Source organism: Trifolium pratense, linkage group LG3 (genome assembly GCF_020283565.1).
Source record: "Trifolium pratense cultivar HEN17-A07 linkage group LG3, ARS_RC_1.1, whole genome shotgun sequence".
Taxonomy (NCBI): Eukaryota; Viridiplantae; Streptophyta; class Magnoliopsida; order Fabales; family Fabaceae; genus Trifolium; species Trifolium pratense.
The window spans coordinates 8,079,489-8,096,901 of record NC_060061.1 but is presented as its reverse complement, the minus strand read 5'-3'; the positions used below and the strand labels follow the sequence as shown (position 1 = coordinate 8,096,901).

General features: G+C 33.8%; 3 protein-coding genes across 3 annotated transcripts; 1 reads left to right on the top strand and 2 right to left on the bottom strand.

Moving 5' to 3' along the window:
* Positions 1–354: 354 nt before the first annotated feature.
* Positions 355–4,517, bottom strand: LOC123915232 (WD repeat domain-containing protein 83). The gene is made up of 8 exons (XM_045966374.1): positions 4,266–4,517; positions 3,367–3,469; positions 2,648–2,755; positions 2,430–2,539; positions 2,200–2,307; positions 2,074–2,119; positions 1,647–1,778; positions 355–831 (listed from the first exon to the last, which is right to left on the bottom strand). The coding sequence occupies exons 1-8, from the start codon at positions 4,472–4,474 to the stop codon at positions 748–750; spliced, it is 900 nt and encodes a 299-aa protein (XP_045822330.1). The 5' UTR covers positions 4,475–4,517; the 3' UTR covers positions 355–747.
* A 1,071-nt stretch (positions 4,518–5,588) lies between these two features.
* Positions 5,589–9,287, bottom strand: LOC123915231 (probable mannitol dehydrogenase). Its single transcript, XM_045966373.1, has 5 exons — positions 9,129–9,287; positions 8,924–9,037; positions 7,125–7,635; positions 6,262–6,415; positions 5,589–6,168 (listed from the first exon to the last, which is right to left on the bottom strand). The coding sequence occupies exons 1-5, from the start codon at positions 9,224–9,226 to the stop codon at positions 5,966–5,968; spliced, it is 1,080 nt and encodes a 359-aa protein (XP_045822329.1). The 5' UTR covers positions 9,227–9,287; the 3' UTR covers positions 5,589–5,965.
* A 3,084-nt stretch (positions 9,288–12,371) lies between these two features.
* LOC123914540 lies at positions 12,372–13,452 on the top strand. Its single transcript, XM_045965742.1, has 2 exons — positions 12,372–12,575; positions 12,976–13,452. The coding sequence occupies exon 2, from the start codon at positions 12,976–12,978 to the stop codon at positions 13,450–13,452; it is 477 nt and encodes a 158-aa protein (XP_045821698.1). The 5' UTR covers positions 12,372–12,575.
* Positions 13,453–17,413: the final 3,961 nt, after the last annotated feature.

The following is a 17,413-nucleotide window of genomic DNA, read 5'->3' as shown; positions in this document are numbered from 1 at the left end:
TAATTTTGGATCTACCATCTCAATGATCATTTATCAAATTGATTTAATTAATAATTTGTTTACATTTAATACATTATTTTAGTAAACCTTCATTATTGGCTTCTTTTTTTTTTGGGTTAAATAAATAGATGCAAAGCATGGCTTTCAGCATTTTTAACATTTGAGGTTCCTTTCAGAAAAAGGAAAAAAAAAAAAACATTTGAGGTGGTGAAAGATCATTGGAAAACAAAAGTCACGGATAAAGATGAAAGAATAGACAGATTTGTAGGTACCTAACAGTATCTAAGCCACTTGTTTGCCAACTAGAATAGTAAAGTTAACCACAACCGACACAGGGAACACATAAAATCAGGGTTCAGGATTTAGATCAACCGAGTAAAATTGATAATAATTGATAGATAGATCATACAACAAATGTAGTATAACTCACTTTTCCTTCACAGACATAAAGTGAATTGCCCAATACCTAATTTCTCATGGTGACAAAAAAACTGTCGTATGATTTGTCTGAAGATCAGGGTTTCCATGTATCACAAAACAGACCCATACAATGGTCCATGTATGATTAACTATATTCCAAACTAAATGCACATGCAAGTCAAAACTCACTAAGAATGTTACATATATCTAATAACAGCTTAAGTAACATGATGTGTGCCAAGTGACAACTCCAATTGCAATTGAAAATGTTTCTTTGGCACGTGTGGAAACACCAAAGAAACTTCTTGCTTGCATGTTTGTTGTTCTTTATGTCTTCCATACACGAATAGTGCCATCTACTGATGAAGTTATCATACAGTTATCCTTTGGGTGATAACTTACACTTGTTACCTGACAAAGAAAACACATTAAATAAGGTTAATGATAACATTGCCATTATACTAGAAACTTACAATAATAAAATGCAGCATAAGGTAGAGTAACTAATGCAATAACAAAGTCACCCCAGCACAACAAAATTGCATAATAACAATAATAGTATCCGCTAAATGCATGTTTGGATTGGTGGTGACTTTCAACAAAATCAGAGTGTCACCGTAATTTTGCTAAACTTACACTCGATCCAAACATGCACTCAGTTGTTACGGAAGGGAGAACGTTTTATGTTCACAGCTAAGTTATCAGTTTATCTCAAATCAAGTGTTTGTGGTAAAGTTTTTTTCCCCCCCAAAATTTAGGGTGAGGGGATCGTGCCCCAGTCCAAGGTAGGGAAGGCCTTAAGACTCTTAAAGCACTTACAAAGGTAATTCACTAGCAGGGATCAAACCTAGGACCTCCCAAATCCAAACCCTGTCCTTTTACCACTAGACCAAACTCTTGGAGTTGAGGTTATTTTCATACTGGCCTTTAAATTCAATATTATCAATACAATAAAGATACAATACAATAAAAAAAGAAGTGGCTCCCAAACACCAACCACTTCACCAGAAATCATGTGATTTAAATGAACAGGTGTGATTTTATTATCAAGGAGTAAGTACTAAGTAAGAAGTCCTCGATTTCCCCCCATCAAGAGAGAATTAAAAACTTGACAAAACCATAAACATGTTCCATGTTTAAGTTTGTTCATGAATGCTTTATGATGTTCTTTTAGTATCATCCTTCAACTGCTTTCTTCTAGAAAGTAAACCAGTAAAAAAAATTACCACTGAGGCATGAGCTTTGAATTTTGACACAACAGATGCATCTACAAGATCCCAGAAATAGACGAAGCCATCCTCAGAGCCACCGGTTACATGAGCATCCGTATTGGTAAGGCAGCAATCCAATTTGTAAGACTGAGGATAATTAAATATAAATGACCAAATTTCAGCAAATGCTTCAGTCAAAAAATTTGAATTGAACATAGTGAAGTTACATAAAACAGAAGAGAAACATGCTTCAGGAATTGGTAATTTCAGGAATCAATAATAGTATTCCACAAATGCAGATATACTAATGATATTGAATATCAACTTGTATCCAAATAGTTGAGAGCATGCATCTGCTATCTTCCTTTATTAGTAGATGATGCTATATATATGCGGAACATTTGAAAGTGCTATAACCAGATTTAGTCACTTGCAGACTAACCTTGTTAGTGTGTCCTTTATATTCTTGTAATAGTTCACCTGTGGTTCTGTCACAAGAAAAGACAGTGAATCTAACAGGGATATAAGTATATAACAACATAATGTTCCTTAAATGTTATAAACATACCTGTCCAGAAGACGCACAGTAGAGTCTAAGCAACCGGCCAGGATGCAGTTACCATCATTTGACATCGATATACAGTTGACAGGTTGCCCAAAGCTATCAGATATTTCTCTAGTGAACAGATATAGAAGCTTAGTAAAATTCACAATACACATGAAATTTTAACAGCAGAAGTGTTCAATTTGAAATTAAACTCGTGGACTACGAAAAATATATGTCTTGAAGTAACAAACCTGCCAATACGCATATCAAATGTTCGAACAGTTCCATCAACACTTCCTCCAATAATTTCAGTTTTTGTTAAACAAACAGACATAACACTATCCGCAAATGTGTCAATAATCTGCACATCATTTACAAGTTTGCGGTTTCTGATTAATAAGCCAGCAGAAAGAAATTGGGCGAATCAAATGTAATAAATGAGACTGAAGGAATGAGTTGATGAATCCACCTGAATCGGCTCCGTGCTGTGGGATCTGCAGTCCCAAGCACGCAATGATTGATCATAACCTGCCGAGACTACAACAGATAAATATTCATTGAATTTTACACCATTTACCTGCAGAACAAATTGCCTATCAGAAACTATAAATTTAAATTGCCTGTTCTGTATTGAAGATCGGGCCAACATATATCACAATAATAACAATCATTGAGAGCTCAAGACCAATGTCATAAAAAAGGTCTGCAACCCCAAAACCGTCTCATGCCTGCAATTTGGTTAGATTGGACGTATTTAACTGCAATTTTTTGCAATATCAAAAACCGCTGCACAACAGCAATAAAGCCACAATTTCAAGCATTGCTCGGGACCATATAAACTCTCGAGTATCTAATTTTTAATTTATATCATTGCATATGAAACTATGAATTAAAAATGGATTCTAGTATTTGAGAAAATAAAAATAATTAGAGGGCACATTGGTATAGGTTTAGAATTGAAGCATACATAAAACTGGTGTCATATGTTAAAAGTACAAAGGCAATAGCTAATAGTAGAGGAAAGAGTAACTTTATAACCACATATTGAGTGCCATTATGCCATATTAATATGATAATACTATCACAATCCATCACTCTCATGGTCTAACTCAATTGAAGAGAAAGAAAGAAAAACGAAGAAAATGAACATGTTGTTTAGCATAGTAAGAAAGAGAGAATAAAAAGTACCTCACCATCATGACCACGAAATTTTCTAATTACACGTCCAGTTGCAACATCCCAATAGAAGACCTGTCTATCTCCACCACAGGAACATAACTTGGAGTTGTCCCTAACAGTAGAAAAAACAACACACAAATTCAGTTACATTCCATTACACTTGACAACCATCCTCAATCACAATCACAGCACAAAACATCACTGTTTACACACTACATATTGAAGTCAGCGTTTGGATAAACAACCTAATTAAGAGCTTAACATATATAAGTTGTTATATGTAAGCACTTTCTATAATAAGTGATAATGTCAAACTATATAAGTTATGAGCTGTTTTCATACATTATCCTAGAGAGCTTATAAAAATAAGCCGAAAACAATTTATGAACATTTCATAAGCTGGCTCCATAAGCTCTCCCAAACTGTCTCACTAGTAGTTATATTATATCATATGATGGTGGAAAAGCTCAGACAAGTCAATCCAAATACGGCCTTGTTTTCGATAAACAACTTAATTTGTATTTCTATAAAAAAAAAAAATGAAGTTAAATTATTTTCGTATAAACTATAAGATGTTTTCATAAGCTATGTTGGAGAGCTTATAAAAATAAGCTAAAAATAGCTTATGAAGATGTCATAAGCTGTATTCATAAATTCTCCACAGTCTCACAATTACTTATGCCAGTGGATAAGCTCAAATAAGTGAATTCAAACAGGTCCTAGGTCCTAAAGTTTCCAAAAAGTATAATCAACAATAATAATATGAAGACATGCTTGCATTATAAATATACATGAATTTTGTAATTCACTAAGTAGTAATAATCAAATCACAAATTTACATAAATTATGAATATGCATTTATGATGAATGAACAGGGTAAAGGTGAGAGAGTGAGTGTGTGTATATACGATGTGACGTGGACGTCGCGGACTTCACGGCCATGGGATTTATAGGTTTTGATATGGATGCCACGGTGAGGATTCCAGAGGCGTATGGTACGGTCTTTACCGCAACTGAGGATATAATTACCGTCGGAGTTGAACCTCGCAGCGAGTACACCACCCTCGTGACCTTTAAGAACGTTCACTTCCTTCTGAGGAAGATCTTCAACGCTCATCGCTTCTTTCACTACCGGAACGGAACCAGAGAGAGAACTAAACTAGGCAAAATCGTTTCTCAAACAACAAGCCCAATGTAGGGATGGGCCGGATTATCACATTGGGCCAGTGTTTTATCTTTGAGTTCTACTTCTTGCACCCCCTGGTATTCCCAACTTAGCTCTCGTTACTTAGGAAGCGAGTGTGTAAAAATGCAAAAACTGAAAAACCACAGTTCACATTCTAGGATGAGAACTAGTTAACCATATAAAAATCAAGCACAAATCATTATCATAATGTTATGCTTATGCATAGCATAGTAATTGTAGTCATCAGTTTATTTTGATTTCCTTATTCATTGTAATTACTAGCCTCATAATTGGTTTTAAAACATGGTAATTCGTATAATTAAGGATGTGAATATTTGTAATTACTAGATTTAAGTACCAGGTTAATATATTCCTTATTCATTGTAATTACTATCTTTAAGTACCAATTAACATGTTTAATGCTCATTCGTTGTATATATTATCGTGTTTAATGCTTCGGTTCGCACTCTTCAAACTAGGTTTCAGTTCTCCAGAATGACCTCAAAGCTATTTTCATTCCTTCATGCCAAGAAGTTCAAACTCTTTACAAATAACCTCAATATGAGCTATTTTCACCTTCATAGAACCTTGATACTCTTGCTTCATTGAATATTGTTAATTTTGGATTTCAAAACTCATTTTGAAAAAGTTTTTTTTAGCAACTGAAGATATACATGCACTCTTTAAGACATTTCATGACACTGCCTAAAATTGTACAAGACAGACGATCGACAACCACATCCTCAGGATAAACAGTCCATATACGTGCATTGTTTCAATTTGCTACTGCATTGTGAAAAAAAAATATCCTAGAATTACACCTAATATATGGTTTTTACAGCCACTCTTAAATATATGGTACGAGTAGAGTCAAAATTTCGAAAACTTCAAAATTTTGGCGTGCTTTTTAACTGAAGTGGACTCTTCTGTTTAAAGAGGGATTTCGCAACTGACTAGAGTCAAAATCGCAAGTGTTTTTAACCACGAATGAATCAGTAACAGACTCTGCAAAATCAGAGGAAATTAAACCAGAATACCAGATGCATAGAAGAGAGAAACAACCGCGGAACGTATGTTCTCACTGTGTAGTGTGAATTGAAATCAACTTTTTAGAACTAAAAATAAAACACTCTCAAATTACCAAACAACTCTATTTTTATTCTTAAAGCTTATTTTTAGCTTTAACTTTTAAATAAGTTTTAAGCTAAAAAAAAAATAGACCAAACACCTTTAGTCTGAAACATTATGAAGATGAAGCAAAATACCAAATCAGAAATCCTGAGGTTGAGCAAATAATAAAATAGAGGACAGTCTCATCTTCTAAATTTGCCAATCTTATACCAATCTTAGCCTTTCCCAGTATAATGAAACAGCCAAGGCTCCACACAAGCAAAATGCTGAACAATCTAGTTGGCCTCTACTCTACAAACTCGAGAAAGAGTTGGCCACATCAATCACAAAGCGATATTTCACATCAGCTTTGCTAAGCCTTTCCATTGCTGTGTTGATTTGGTCCATCTTAATCAGCTCAATATCTGCAGTTATGTTATGCTTTCCACAGAAATCAAGCATCTCCTGAGTCTCCTTTATCCCGCCAAAGTTGCTCCCCCCTATAAGCTTCCGCCCTGCAGTCAAGACTCAAAACATTAGACATGCAAAAAACTCTCAAATTTACAAGTTATGGCATTGAAGAATTGGCAGAATTATTGATGGTTTACCTGCAACTAATGGAAAGACAGGGAGCTCAAGGGGCTTGCTTGGCAACCCTACAGTGACCAGCTTCCCATTCAGCTTCAGTAGACCAAGCAGTGGCAACACGGAATGATCAGCAGAAATTGTGTCTATGATATAGTCTATGGTTCCTGTAGCAGCCTGCATAAATCATGCACCAAAGTACAAATGTATTACAAGCAGATACGTGTAGCTATTCAATCCATTATTTTACCATTGATTATCATGGAGAGCACTAGCAGCTCATCATATTGATCCGCCTGACATAAAAACCGAGGTTTTATCATGTTGAGATGCGCATCGTGGTTAAGATTAACTACTGCAAAGTCGATTAGAACATATTGTTCTACACAACCATATTACATTTTTATATTTGGCCTAACACATCTAGGCGAGAGCGTGTGAGGTGACACTCTTCATGAACTTTTATAGGGCGGAACTCACTTAAAAAACCAGCTTGTAAGGATGAGTTAAACCTAATAATAAAAAAACCTAATATTTTATTCATGTTTCTTAACAGGATCTCAAAAACACTTTCTAGTTTCTATTGCACTATTTGTTTCATTTCTCATTGACAGTTAGCTCTTGCTAGTAACTCACAATTATTTAATCATTACTTTTAAAATATGTCAACAACATAACTTCTAAACAGTAAATACTAATTGAAAGATTAGGTTATAACAAACAAAGCCTATATTATCTGCCACCACAGAGATTTCCTAGGCCCAGAGTTGTATATCCTAGGTAATTCCTATAGAAGTGTTTTATGAAGCACCACTAAAATAGTTAACAACCAGAACCTAAATGAAACAGGTTGCAATAACAGTTAATAGTTTTGTATCTTACTTACCTTCATTTGTTCAGGGTCATTGGAAACAATGAAAGAATCAGCACCAAGTTTGTCAATGGCCTCACTTTTCTTGTTTGGTGAGGTACTAATGACAGTAACCTTCAGCCCAAATGCTTTACCAAATTTGATTGCAACATGGCCTAACCCACCAAGCCCTGCCACTCCCAAATGTTTGCCAGGCTCAGTCATCCCATAATATTTCATTGGGCTATACACAGTGATCCCGGCACACAGTAGTGGAGCACCAGCATCAAGGGGTAAGTTTGCAGGAAACTGCAGTACATACCGCTGGTGAACAACCACGAAATCAGAATAGCCGCCATAGGTTCGTGTCCCATTATAAGGAGAGTTATAGGTGAATACAAGTTTAGGACAGTAATTCTCTAAATCCTGCTGACAATTCTCACAAGTCTGACAAGACTCCACCATCACACCAACACCAACCTTATCCCCCACTTTGAAATTTTTCACATTGTTTCCAATTTTTGTCACCTCGCCAACAATTTCATGGCTGCAAAACACAATCACAAAAGTCAATGTAATTAAACCCAGTAATGTCCTGATTTTAGCTTAATATAAGCCAGTATTACTATGTCCAATATAAACTATTGCACAAAGACGCGGACGCCTTGAATTTAACAATCAATCAATAATCAAGGAAGAGAAACCTCAGTAAACAAAGCCAACTATTTTAATTAATTTAGCCATAAAATATTGAATAATTTACACCAAAAACATAAAACTACAGTGGAAGTTTCTGCTTATAGATTGGACTTAGTTCCTCATAGTGTCACTCTGTTGGGACTTAAGCATATGGGGAGATCCCAACCCAAAAAACTAGTCCAATAGAATATATGGGAAGTACCACATAATATACTTGATGTGTGACTTCTAACACACTCACATACAGATCATCCATATTTCCACAATTTTTGCAGTGAACCGAATATATTATTTGTATCACATACATTTACACATTGATTGTAAGTTGTAACATAGACACATAATTTGAGGTTACATGGGGCCATATCTTATTAGGATTCAACTCCTTTAAAGTAAATAGAGAGTAACATACTCTAAACCTATGTTGCACGAGTACTCTGTTTTAGACAGAGTACCGGTACCGGGTACTTACGCGTACCACGTACGCATACCTATGCAACATAGTTTTTTAAAAAATGTTGTACCACATGGTACCGTACCCATACCTATGTAACATAGCTCTAAACTATTAATGAAAATAAATAAATAAATTAAAGGTTGATATTCCAACACACTCATTGATTAATTCATCAACGATTGATATTATAAACTTTGCAACTATTAACTTTAGAGGAGTGAGATCCAATTTATTCAGGTGACGTAGAGCAAATGTGTGCTAAACACCTAAACCTGATTAAACACAAAGCATGGTGGTTACTGGTTATTATTCATTTAATTATTGATTAAAACTAACATAATAGTACACAAAATTCCAACAAACAAACAACTGTATTTGACATAATCATCAACAGGATGATATCTTTTAGTGGAAAAGAAAGACAACAATAAGTCTCGGAACAAAATCCATGATGTCAGAAAATATATTTTATTTTAAGATTATAACAACCTGGACCTCTAATTTATATCCATTTTTCTATTCAATTCAGCAGTAAAAGTACAAAAGAACAATAAACAAAAGGATCAAAAAGTAATGATAAAAAAATAATATCAGAGAGCGAGATTCGCATGAAATGAAACGCACTTTATTTCATCAAACTGCAAAATAAATAAATAAATAAATAAATAAAAAAGCATACCCAGGAACAACAGGGTAAGTAGTGAAACCCCAATCGTTCTTGAGAGTGTGTAGATCAGAATGACAAACACCACAGAAAAGGATTTTGAGAGTAACATCATCATCGCCATTTTCCCTGAAAAATTATTAGAGCGATGAGTACATCATCTGAATAGCAGGAACAGAAGAGTTACAATGAGATAAAAATGAAGGTAAAAGAAAAGAACCTTCTGGAGAAATTGAATGGAGAAAGGGTGCCAGAGGTATCAGTACCAGCCCAACCAAAAGCTTTCAGTGGAAGTTCGGTTTCATATGATTTCGCCATTTCTTTCTCTTCTCTGTAGTGTCTTCTTCTCTGTACCACGGTTTATATATACAGTGTGTGTATTGCATATTTATTTAGAGTTTAATTGATATGCACCGAGAGTGTAAAATAGTTTTGCACAATCGTCCAATAAACAATCATTATTTTGCCATGTCATATTAAGAAAGTGAGGTGGAGTGGGGTGATGTGGTGGAAAACATAGTTGGTATTGGTTGACAGTGTAAAATTATTTTACACCGTCAGTGCATATCAATTAAATCCATTTATTTATGATGATAAATGCTGAAAATAATGGTTAAAGAAATAAGGAAAATATTAACGTGTTGCAAGGCATATATTAAGGAAGTAAATGTCAAAATATGACTTTCGTAGAAGTTTTATTTTTTAGGTTTATTATAAAAGTAATGTATTTAAATTATATTTGGATATCTTATATTTCTGGTCTTATTATAAGAAAAATTTCACTTTTTAGTCATACGTTAATTTTACCATGAATCTAAAAAGTAAAACGTCTTTTTATAATAAGTCATTGTTTGAATTAGCTTATTTTTGAGCTTATGCAATTTTTATGTATTATTATAAGTTTGTCAAGGTAGTTTATGATAAAATAACTTATAAAAATACAATTTTCAGAATTGAAAACTTATAAAATAACATAAAATCTAATTTATATTACATAAGCTTAAAAATAATCCAATCCAAACATGGTCTAAGTATTAAATTTGTTATCTTATTAAATGTTAATTTTTTATATTTGGATATCTTATCATATGCGCTTAGCGGTCATATTAACATATTTCATAAAAATATACTATAAGATATCCAAATATAAAAAATTACATAGTTATTTTAACCCCTAATTTATCTAATTCCAAAAATAGTTTTGAAACCGAAACAATTAAAATTATTTGTCTCTTATTTTTTTAATTAACGGATAAGAATCATAAAAAGATACTCCTACTCACTTCACTACTACCGCTCCCTCATTAACTATCACTCAGATTTTTCTCATTCAACTCCACCGGCCATTCTCCTTAATTTATTTATGGAAACAAATGGACCACATTAATCATTCACATTTATGGCTTACGTTATTACTTCGTCAGTCTCACAATGAGTGAGTCAGTTGACTGCGTCACGCATGTCAATGCATAACTTTGACGATTAATATTTTTAATTGTATAATAGTAAAAATTATAAAAATTTGATATTTTGAAAATACTTATCGAGATGAATCCAACAACATCTTATATGCTAATAATTGTTTTTATTTATTAGTAGAAAAATAGGGTCAAAGTAAGATATGTGAATAGTATATATAGTCAAAATAGCCCACTCATTTTGGGACGGAGGGAGTACTCAACTTCCTCCTTTGATCTCTTTTTTTTTTTTTTTTTTTTTTGATAATTTTGGTCTCATATTCATTGTCACAACAACAAAATAAAATACTTTATACTTTTTTTAGTCAAAATAAACTCCTTTTTTTGAAAAAGTAAATTGTTAAGTACATTGTATTTGTAGTCAAAATTTAAATAAAAAACTTTATACTTTTTTTAGTAAAATAAAACTTTTTTTTTAATTTATTTTCTCCTTAAGTATATTGTACTTGTAGTCAAAATTTAAATAATTTTTTTATCCTTTTAATACAAAAATATGATACGAAATTAAATGACATTGATAAGCATGTACTCAATTAGGGATTTGGATTTACTGCTGTTGAATATCACACAGTTTCACAAAGTTTCTTAAATCCAGACCATCAAAGTAATCCAATGAACCAGATACAACAACACTGTTCATCTTCATCTATACAATTTTTTTTTTCGTTTTTTTTCCTTCTAATCTCTTTCTCTTCTCCGAATCACCCTCTCTCCGCCGGCCAACCTCACTCGCCGACCACCCTCTCTCCGTCGTTCCTCGTGTCTCTCTCACTCTCTAGACCAGTCACCATCATCAGTCACCACCTCCATCACCGTCGTCCTCCTCAATCAGCGGCCACCACCACTATCGTCTTCCTCTATTGCCGACGGGTACAGATCTGAGTTCAAGCTGCAACTCTTGCAAATCTGGTAACAATCTCTCAAACTCAATCTTCATTCATTTCTTTACCAACAACACATGAAGCATGAAGCATTACAGAATGGAGTGTTTCAATTTCTGAAACAAAGACGGTGGAGTAAGGAAGAGGATGGGTGGAGCTACGGCTCTGGCGTTATGTCGTCGTGCCGTTGTGCAGTAAATGTTTGTGATATGGTTTGGTGCGACGTCGTTTACACGTTAAAAATTAAAAAATATAGGAGAGAAACAATATGGTACATTGGATAACTTAAACGGTTCAGATTTTCTCAACTTTGTGGAACTGTGTGATACTTCAACAGCATCAAATCCAAATCCCTCAATTAGAATACCAAAATGTCCGCCTTTTCTTTTTAAATAAATTGGAAAGAGGAAGTATTATTATTATTATTATTATTATTATTATTATTATTATTATTATTATTTTAAAATTTGTCTGCTGCAATTATAAAGCTATTAACTGTGTGATTGGCTTTCGACAGTACAAGATTCTCTAACCGCTTTCAAATCTGTTGAGATTTGCTGGATTCTTTTTTGAGTCCCTGTTGGTTCCCAAATCTGTTGAAATTTGCAGGTTTTTTTGTATTTGATTTGGCTTTTTCCACGTCTGTATTGACTGTTTTGGAGGCGGACTACGAGCCGAGACTTGTCGACCTAGGTTTTCATGCTACCGTTGACCCATCAATTTTGGCTCGCGGAGATGTTTCTTGGATTCCGATGAGTCGATCACTTTTGATTCGAAATCGGAAGTTAGAGTCTAGTGGCATCTTTGTAGGTCGAGTTGATGTCTTCTTTGGTGGTCTGGTCTGGAGGCTAAGGAGTGTTCTTCTAAGATTTGGATTAGATGTGGACCCCTGATTTTGGTTTTATTCATTGGTGTTCCGCTCATACACGGCACCTTTGTTTTGTAGTTATGCTTTTCCCGGCCTCTGTTCGTCTTGTGCAGAGACCGATTATTAATAATAATAGAGTAATCAGTCAATTTAGTTCCTAAACTATCACTCTCTCACCAACTTAGTCCCTAAACTATTAAAACCAACTAAAAGGTCCCTAAACTATATTCACATCCTTCAATTTAGTCCCTAAACTATTTTCCATCCATCAATTTAGTCCTCCGTTATATTTTCCTTTAACTGTTCTTTAAAACCCTAAAATCCAAAAGCTACTTTTACTCTTATATCTCTCTTCTCGACCAACTCTCTCAAATCATCTCAATCTGAAAACCCTAGAGCCACCTATACGCTCCAATTCCGGTTGTCGTCGTTGTTTTAAGGTACGTTTTTCACTGTTTTTCGTTCTAACTTTTATAAATTTGTAAGGGTTTATTCTCACTTGTTAATTTTCAGGAATGAAATTTGTGTTTTTTAGTGCAATGAACCATGTTGTTTTAGCTTGAACCAAATTTGTTTTAGCGTGAACCATGTTGTTGTTGCTTCCTTTTTGGCTTATTCATGTTGCTGCTATTTTTAAGCTTTTGTATCTCTTATATTATTACCATCTATATTATTGTTTATGTTGCTTTGTGGTCCTAATTTGTTTAAGTATTATAGTGGTCCTAATTTGTTTCTTTTTTATGCAATTGCCTCTCTATAGTGGTCCTATTCTGATCCTTGTTTTGTCTCCTCAATGTTTTCTCAATTTGTGCTCCTTGTTAATACTATACATTATATTAGATGGCTGAAAGTGATGATGATACAAGTGATGGAGGAAGGTTCTCTTATCACTCAGAAGAACTTAGAGGGCCTATTAGTTCATCTGATGAAGAGAATGAATCAGTGAGAGTTATATATCCACAATTCAATGCTGAAGCTCAATTTGGGGAAGTTAGGTTGGCTGTAGAGATGGAGTTTGCAACTTTGGCTGAATTTAAAAAAGCTGTGAAAGACTATACCATCCATATTGGAAGACAAATCAAATGGATAAAGAATGACAAGGTAAGAGCAAGAGCAAAATGTGTGTTTGAGCATTGCAAATGGGAGATACTTTGTTCGCGTAGTAGTATAACAAATAGCTTTCAAATCAAGACTTTTGAAAATACAACTCACTCATGCCCAGGAACATTCACGAATAGTCAGGCTGATAGAAAGTGGGTTATTGAGAAGTTGGAATTGAGATTGAGACAACAGCCATCTCTTAGCCATAGTGACTAGTGAGGCTTATTACTTGATGAAAGAGGATTATAATCTACATTTGGGGGATAGTATGATTTATAGATCACTTAAACAAGCAAAACAAAATGTCGAGGGATCTGAAATTGATCAGTATGCTAAGCTATGGGACTATTGTCATGAGTTATTATCCCAGAATCCAGGTTCAACGGTGAAAATGAGCACTATACCACAACAAGAAGGGCCGCCAATATTTCACCGATTGTATATATGTTTTGATGCTAGTAAAAGAGGGTTCAAGGAAGGCTGCAGACCTATAATTGGATTGGATGGTTGTTTTTTAAAGGGTTATTTTGGAGGACAATTGTTGACTGCTGTCGGCGGAGATGCAAACAACCACATTTTTGTCATTGCATATGCTGTAGTTGATGTCGAAAATAAAGACTATTTGTTTAGAGACTATTTGTTTTAATAGTTATTTGATTTAGCAGTGTTGTTACTATTTTGTTGTTTTTTAAGATAGTTTAGGGACTAAATTGAAGTATTTTTTATAGTTTAGGGACTACTAACAGTCACTTAACGGAAAAGTTAACCGAGGAACTAAATTGAAGGATGTGAATATAGTTTAGGGACCTTTTAGTTGGTTTTAATAGTTTAGGGACTAAATTGAAGGATGTGAATATAGTTTAGGGACCTTTTAGTTGGTTTTAATAGTTTAGGGACTAAGTTGGTGAGAGAGTGATAGTTTAGGGACTAAATTGACTGATTACTCAATAATAATATATTTTCCGTTAAAAAAAAAAACTATTAACTGTCATTTAATATATTCAATTCATTTTTTTGATCCTTTTTTAATAAAAAAAATCCTTTTATAAAAAAAAATAAACTTAGGTACATTGTACTTGTAGTCGAAATTTATAATAATAATTTAATACAAAAATATGATACGAAATTAAATGATAAGCATAGTACTCAATTAGAATACCAAAATGTTTTTGACCAAAAAAAATATCAATTCAAAATGTTCACCTTTTCTTTTTAAATTGGAAAGAGGAAGTATTATTTTATTTTTTTTTGAAGCAATTATTATTATTATTATTATTATTATTATTATTATTATTTTAAAATTTGTCTATTGCAATTATAAAGCCTTGCGGAAACTATTTTTGTCGTAGTGATTTTATCGTCATGCTCTTAACTGACATTTTATATATTCAATTGAAAATTGCTAATAAATATCTTAAGTGCATATGTTAATAAACGAGTTTGGATCCTCTCCTTCGTATATACCACACATATAGTAGGCTTCTCGGAGTATTGAGCTGCTCCCCTTTTGCTCGCCAGTCGCCACTATTACGGGAATTGCTTTTGCTTTCTTTTCCTCTGGTGGCTCCAAGACTTGGATGGGATCTCTCCCACATCAGCTTCAAGCTCATCTACTTCCTAGACCTTTCCTTTTTTGCTAATGAAATGTGTTTACCTTAAAATAAAATAAAAACTCCGTAATACTGGAGTGTGAATATAGCTTGATTGCCTAGCTTGGGAACCATCAATCTAAAGGGTTGAGGGATCCAAATCCAATGACTTTGTGAGCAAATCAACCAGCTGCAATGTGGTGAGCATAACGACTATCACAAAATAGAAAAGTCAGATTTGATGGATGAAACATGGAGATAACAAATGGCTGGTTTGAAACATAGCAAACCATAATCACTAAGAAGGTCAAGAGAAATATTTTCTTTGGCATAAAAATAGGCCATATGATATATGAGCCATTTCTATGCCAAGAAAATAACAAATGGCTTCAAAACATTTTGTTGGGGTTAATTGCAATGTAAGTCCCACATTGCTAATGAAAGAAAAAAGGTTAAACAAATTATATCTTAGAAGTTCCACATTGCTCAATGCTATATAAAGAGATCTCAAGTTCCTTGTTTCAACACACCAAACAGTAATACTTGTAAACACTTTAAGTTTATATTTGTGTCTTTTTTCTTTTCTCTTATGCTCTTGTTTAAGAGTAGTTGAGATGTAGTTCAAATATTTACTTTGGAGAGTGTGGGTGTACTGGGGTCATGGAGTGGTTGAGAGTGAAGTCTATGTGTTGTAACAATTTTCACATAGTGTTTATTTTCCGGTTGTCGGTTTTGACAACAGCCGTGGTTTTTTCTCCGGTTTTGGAATTTCCACGTTATATTCTTATGTTGTGATTGCGTTCTTTTATTTTCTCTATGCCTGTTTTTCCCAACACGAAATGCTCTATCCAAGTGACTCTTAAGGAAGTCAAATTCATCAAGATTGTTTCTACATGTGAAACAGCAAAAATTCAACTGTGTCTTGTGAAGTCATATGTGATAGTTAAAAAGTAAAGATGGCCATGGCCTGATGGTATCGGTCCCCAAATATTCATGTGAAATAGATAAGAAACACAAATAACTCAAAGGAAAGGCAGTTTATGTTGCTTTGCAAAATGATAGAAATCACAAATAATGTTGGAATCATTCTATACATAAGATGCTAAACATATGCTTATGGTTAAGACCACGCGGCGCCGCAGGTGCGACCCATGCGGAGGCACGGGTATTAGCCTAGTTCTCTACATAAGATACTAAACATATGCTTAAGAACATCATTATTCATTAGATGGGTGACCTAATTTATGGCGTCAAAAGGAAAATTATGAGAAATGCTATCAACATATAGTAAAAGCGGCTGTTCAAAAAACATTTAGTAAAAGCTACAATGTATTGAGGTGATTGTTCTATTAAAAAAATTTGTATTGAGCTGATTGATCAAGAATGTTTTCCATCACGACTTTTATTCCTGTTCTTGTATGTAGTTAAATTCACTTAACAGAAGTTGATGTGGCAGTGACATGTGTATTAGTATAATTTTTTTTCTGTTGTACGTGGTTAATTTTGTATGACATGGATTTAAAATTTGTAAAAAGGATATTCAATTGTGAAACACTTACGATACCACTATTTCCAAATTAAAACTCAATCCCTAATTTTTTTTCCTTTCAAAATATTTCTTATCTCCGTCATGTTATTTTTTGTTTACAATGAAGCCGAAGATCAAATTCAGGACCTCTAACATATATACTATCCAAATCATTCACCATTAGATCAAACCTAGTGGCTTAAAAAAAAAAAAATTCATTTTGCACATTTTTGCAATTCCCTTGTTAAAACCTCAATGTTATTGAAAACCGTGGCAAAAGAAGATTTCCCCCCTTGTTTTTCACACAATTAATCACAGCGAAACCGCGCATAAACTGTGATACCAACTTGATCTTAATTAGCCATGATTATGGGTCTTGTTTCCCCACGATTTTAACAAATTTTTGTTTATATTTGAGATTTGAATAGTACGTTACAAGAAAGTGGGGAAAAAACCGAAACATTATCAACCTATAATCCATTATGCATCATAAATTCGTTGTTAACTCACTCACAATGAGTGACCTACTTAACTTTTTTTTTTGACTAAAAATAAAGGATATTCATTCATTCAAACTGACAGAGTACATCGATGTAATACAAATTCAAATTTGCTAAAAACAAAAAGGATGAATCTGCAAACAAACTCACAACATCCATGTTAATAGCATAAAACGGCAAATTACATAAGCCTACATATATGACTATATTGAAGTGTCTGGAATGTCCATGCCCCCAGATCTGCAGCGTTGATGACACAAAAGTCGACATTGGATAGATTTGTACTTGACCGGATCTAATCCTTCAACCTGAAACAAATGAACACCGCACAAAGACGGGAAAATAAAATACACCGCACAGAGACGGCACAACAGAATACACCGCACAAGGACGGGATAACAAATAACACAAAACCAAACAAATATGTGAAAAATCACACTTATTTAATAACGAGAAAGAAAAAACAATTTGGAGGGGTGATTTTAGGTCAAGATTTGACCTGAAATCACCCCTCTTTGATAAACTAAGAAGAAGAAAAAAGGTGACGGCTAGGGTTAGAA

Coding starts and splice junctions, on each gene's coding strand:
- LOC123915231 (XM_045966373.1), bottom strand. CDS start 9,226: ATGGCGAAATCATATGAAACCGAACTTCCACTGAAAGCTTTTGGTTGG. Junction 6,416..7,124: donor ATGACCCTGAACAAATGAAG/GTAAGTAAGATA, acceptor TGATTTATGCAG/GCTGCTACAGGAACCATAGA. Junction 6,169..6,261: donor TGTCTTTCCATTAGTTGCAG/GTAAACCATCAA, acceptor TCTTGACTGCAG/GGCGGAAGCTTATAGGGGGG.
- LOC123915232 (XM_045966374.1), bottom strand. CDS start 4,474: ATGAGCGTTGAAGATCTTCCTCAGAAGGAAGTGAACGTTCTTAAAGGT. Junction 2,308..2,429: donor TTTGATATGCGTATTGGCAG/GTTTGTTACTTC, acceptor TCTGTTCACTAG/AGAAATATCTGATAGCTTTG. Junction 832..1,646: donor TCAAAGCTCATGCCTCAGTG/GTAATTTTTTTT, acceptor TTTCTTTGTCAG/GTAACAAGTGTAAGTTATCA.
- LOC123914540 (XM_045965742.1), top strand. CDS start 12,976: ATGGCTGAAAGTGATGATGATACAAGTGATGGAGGAAGGTTCTCTTAT.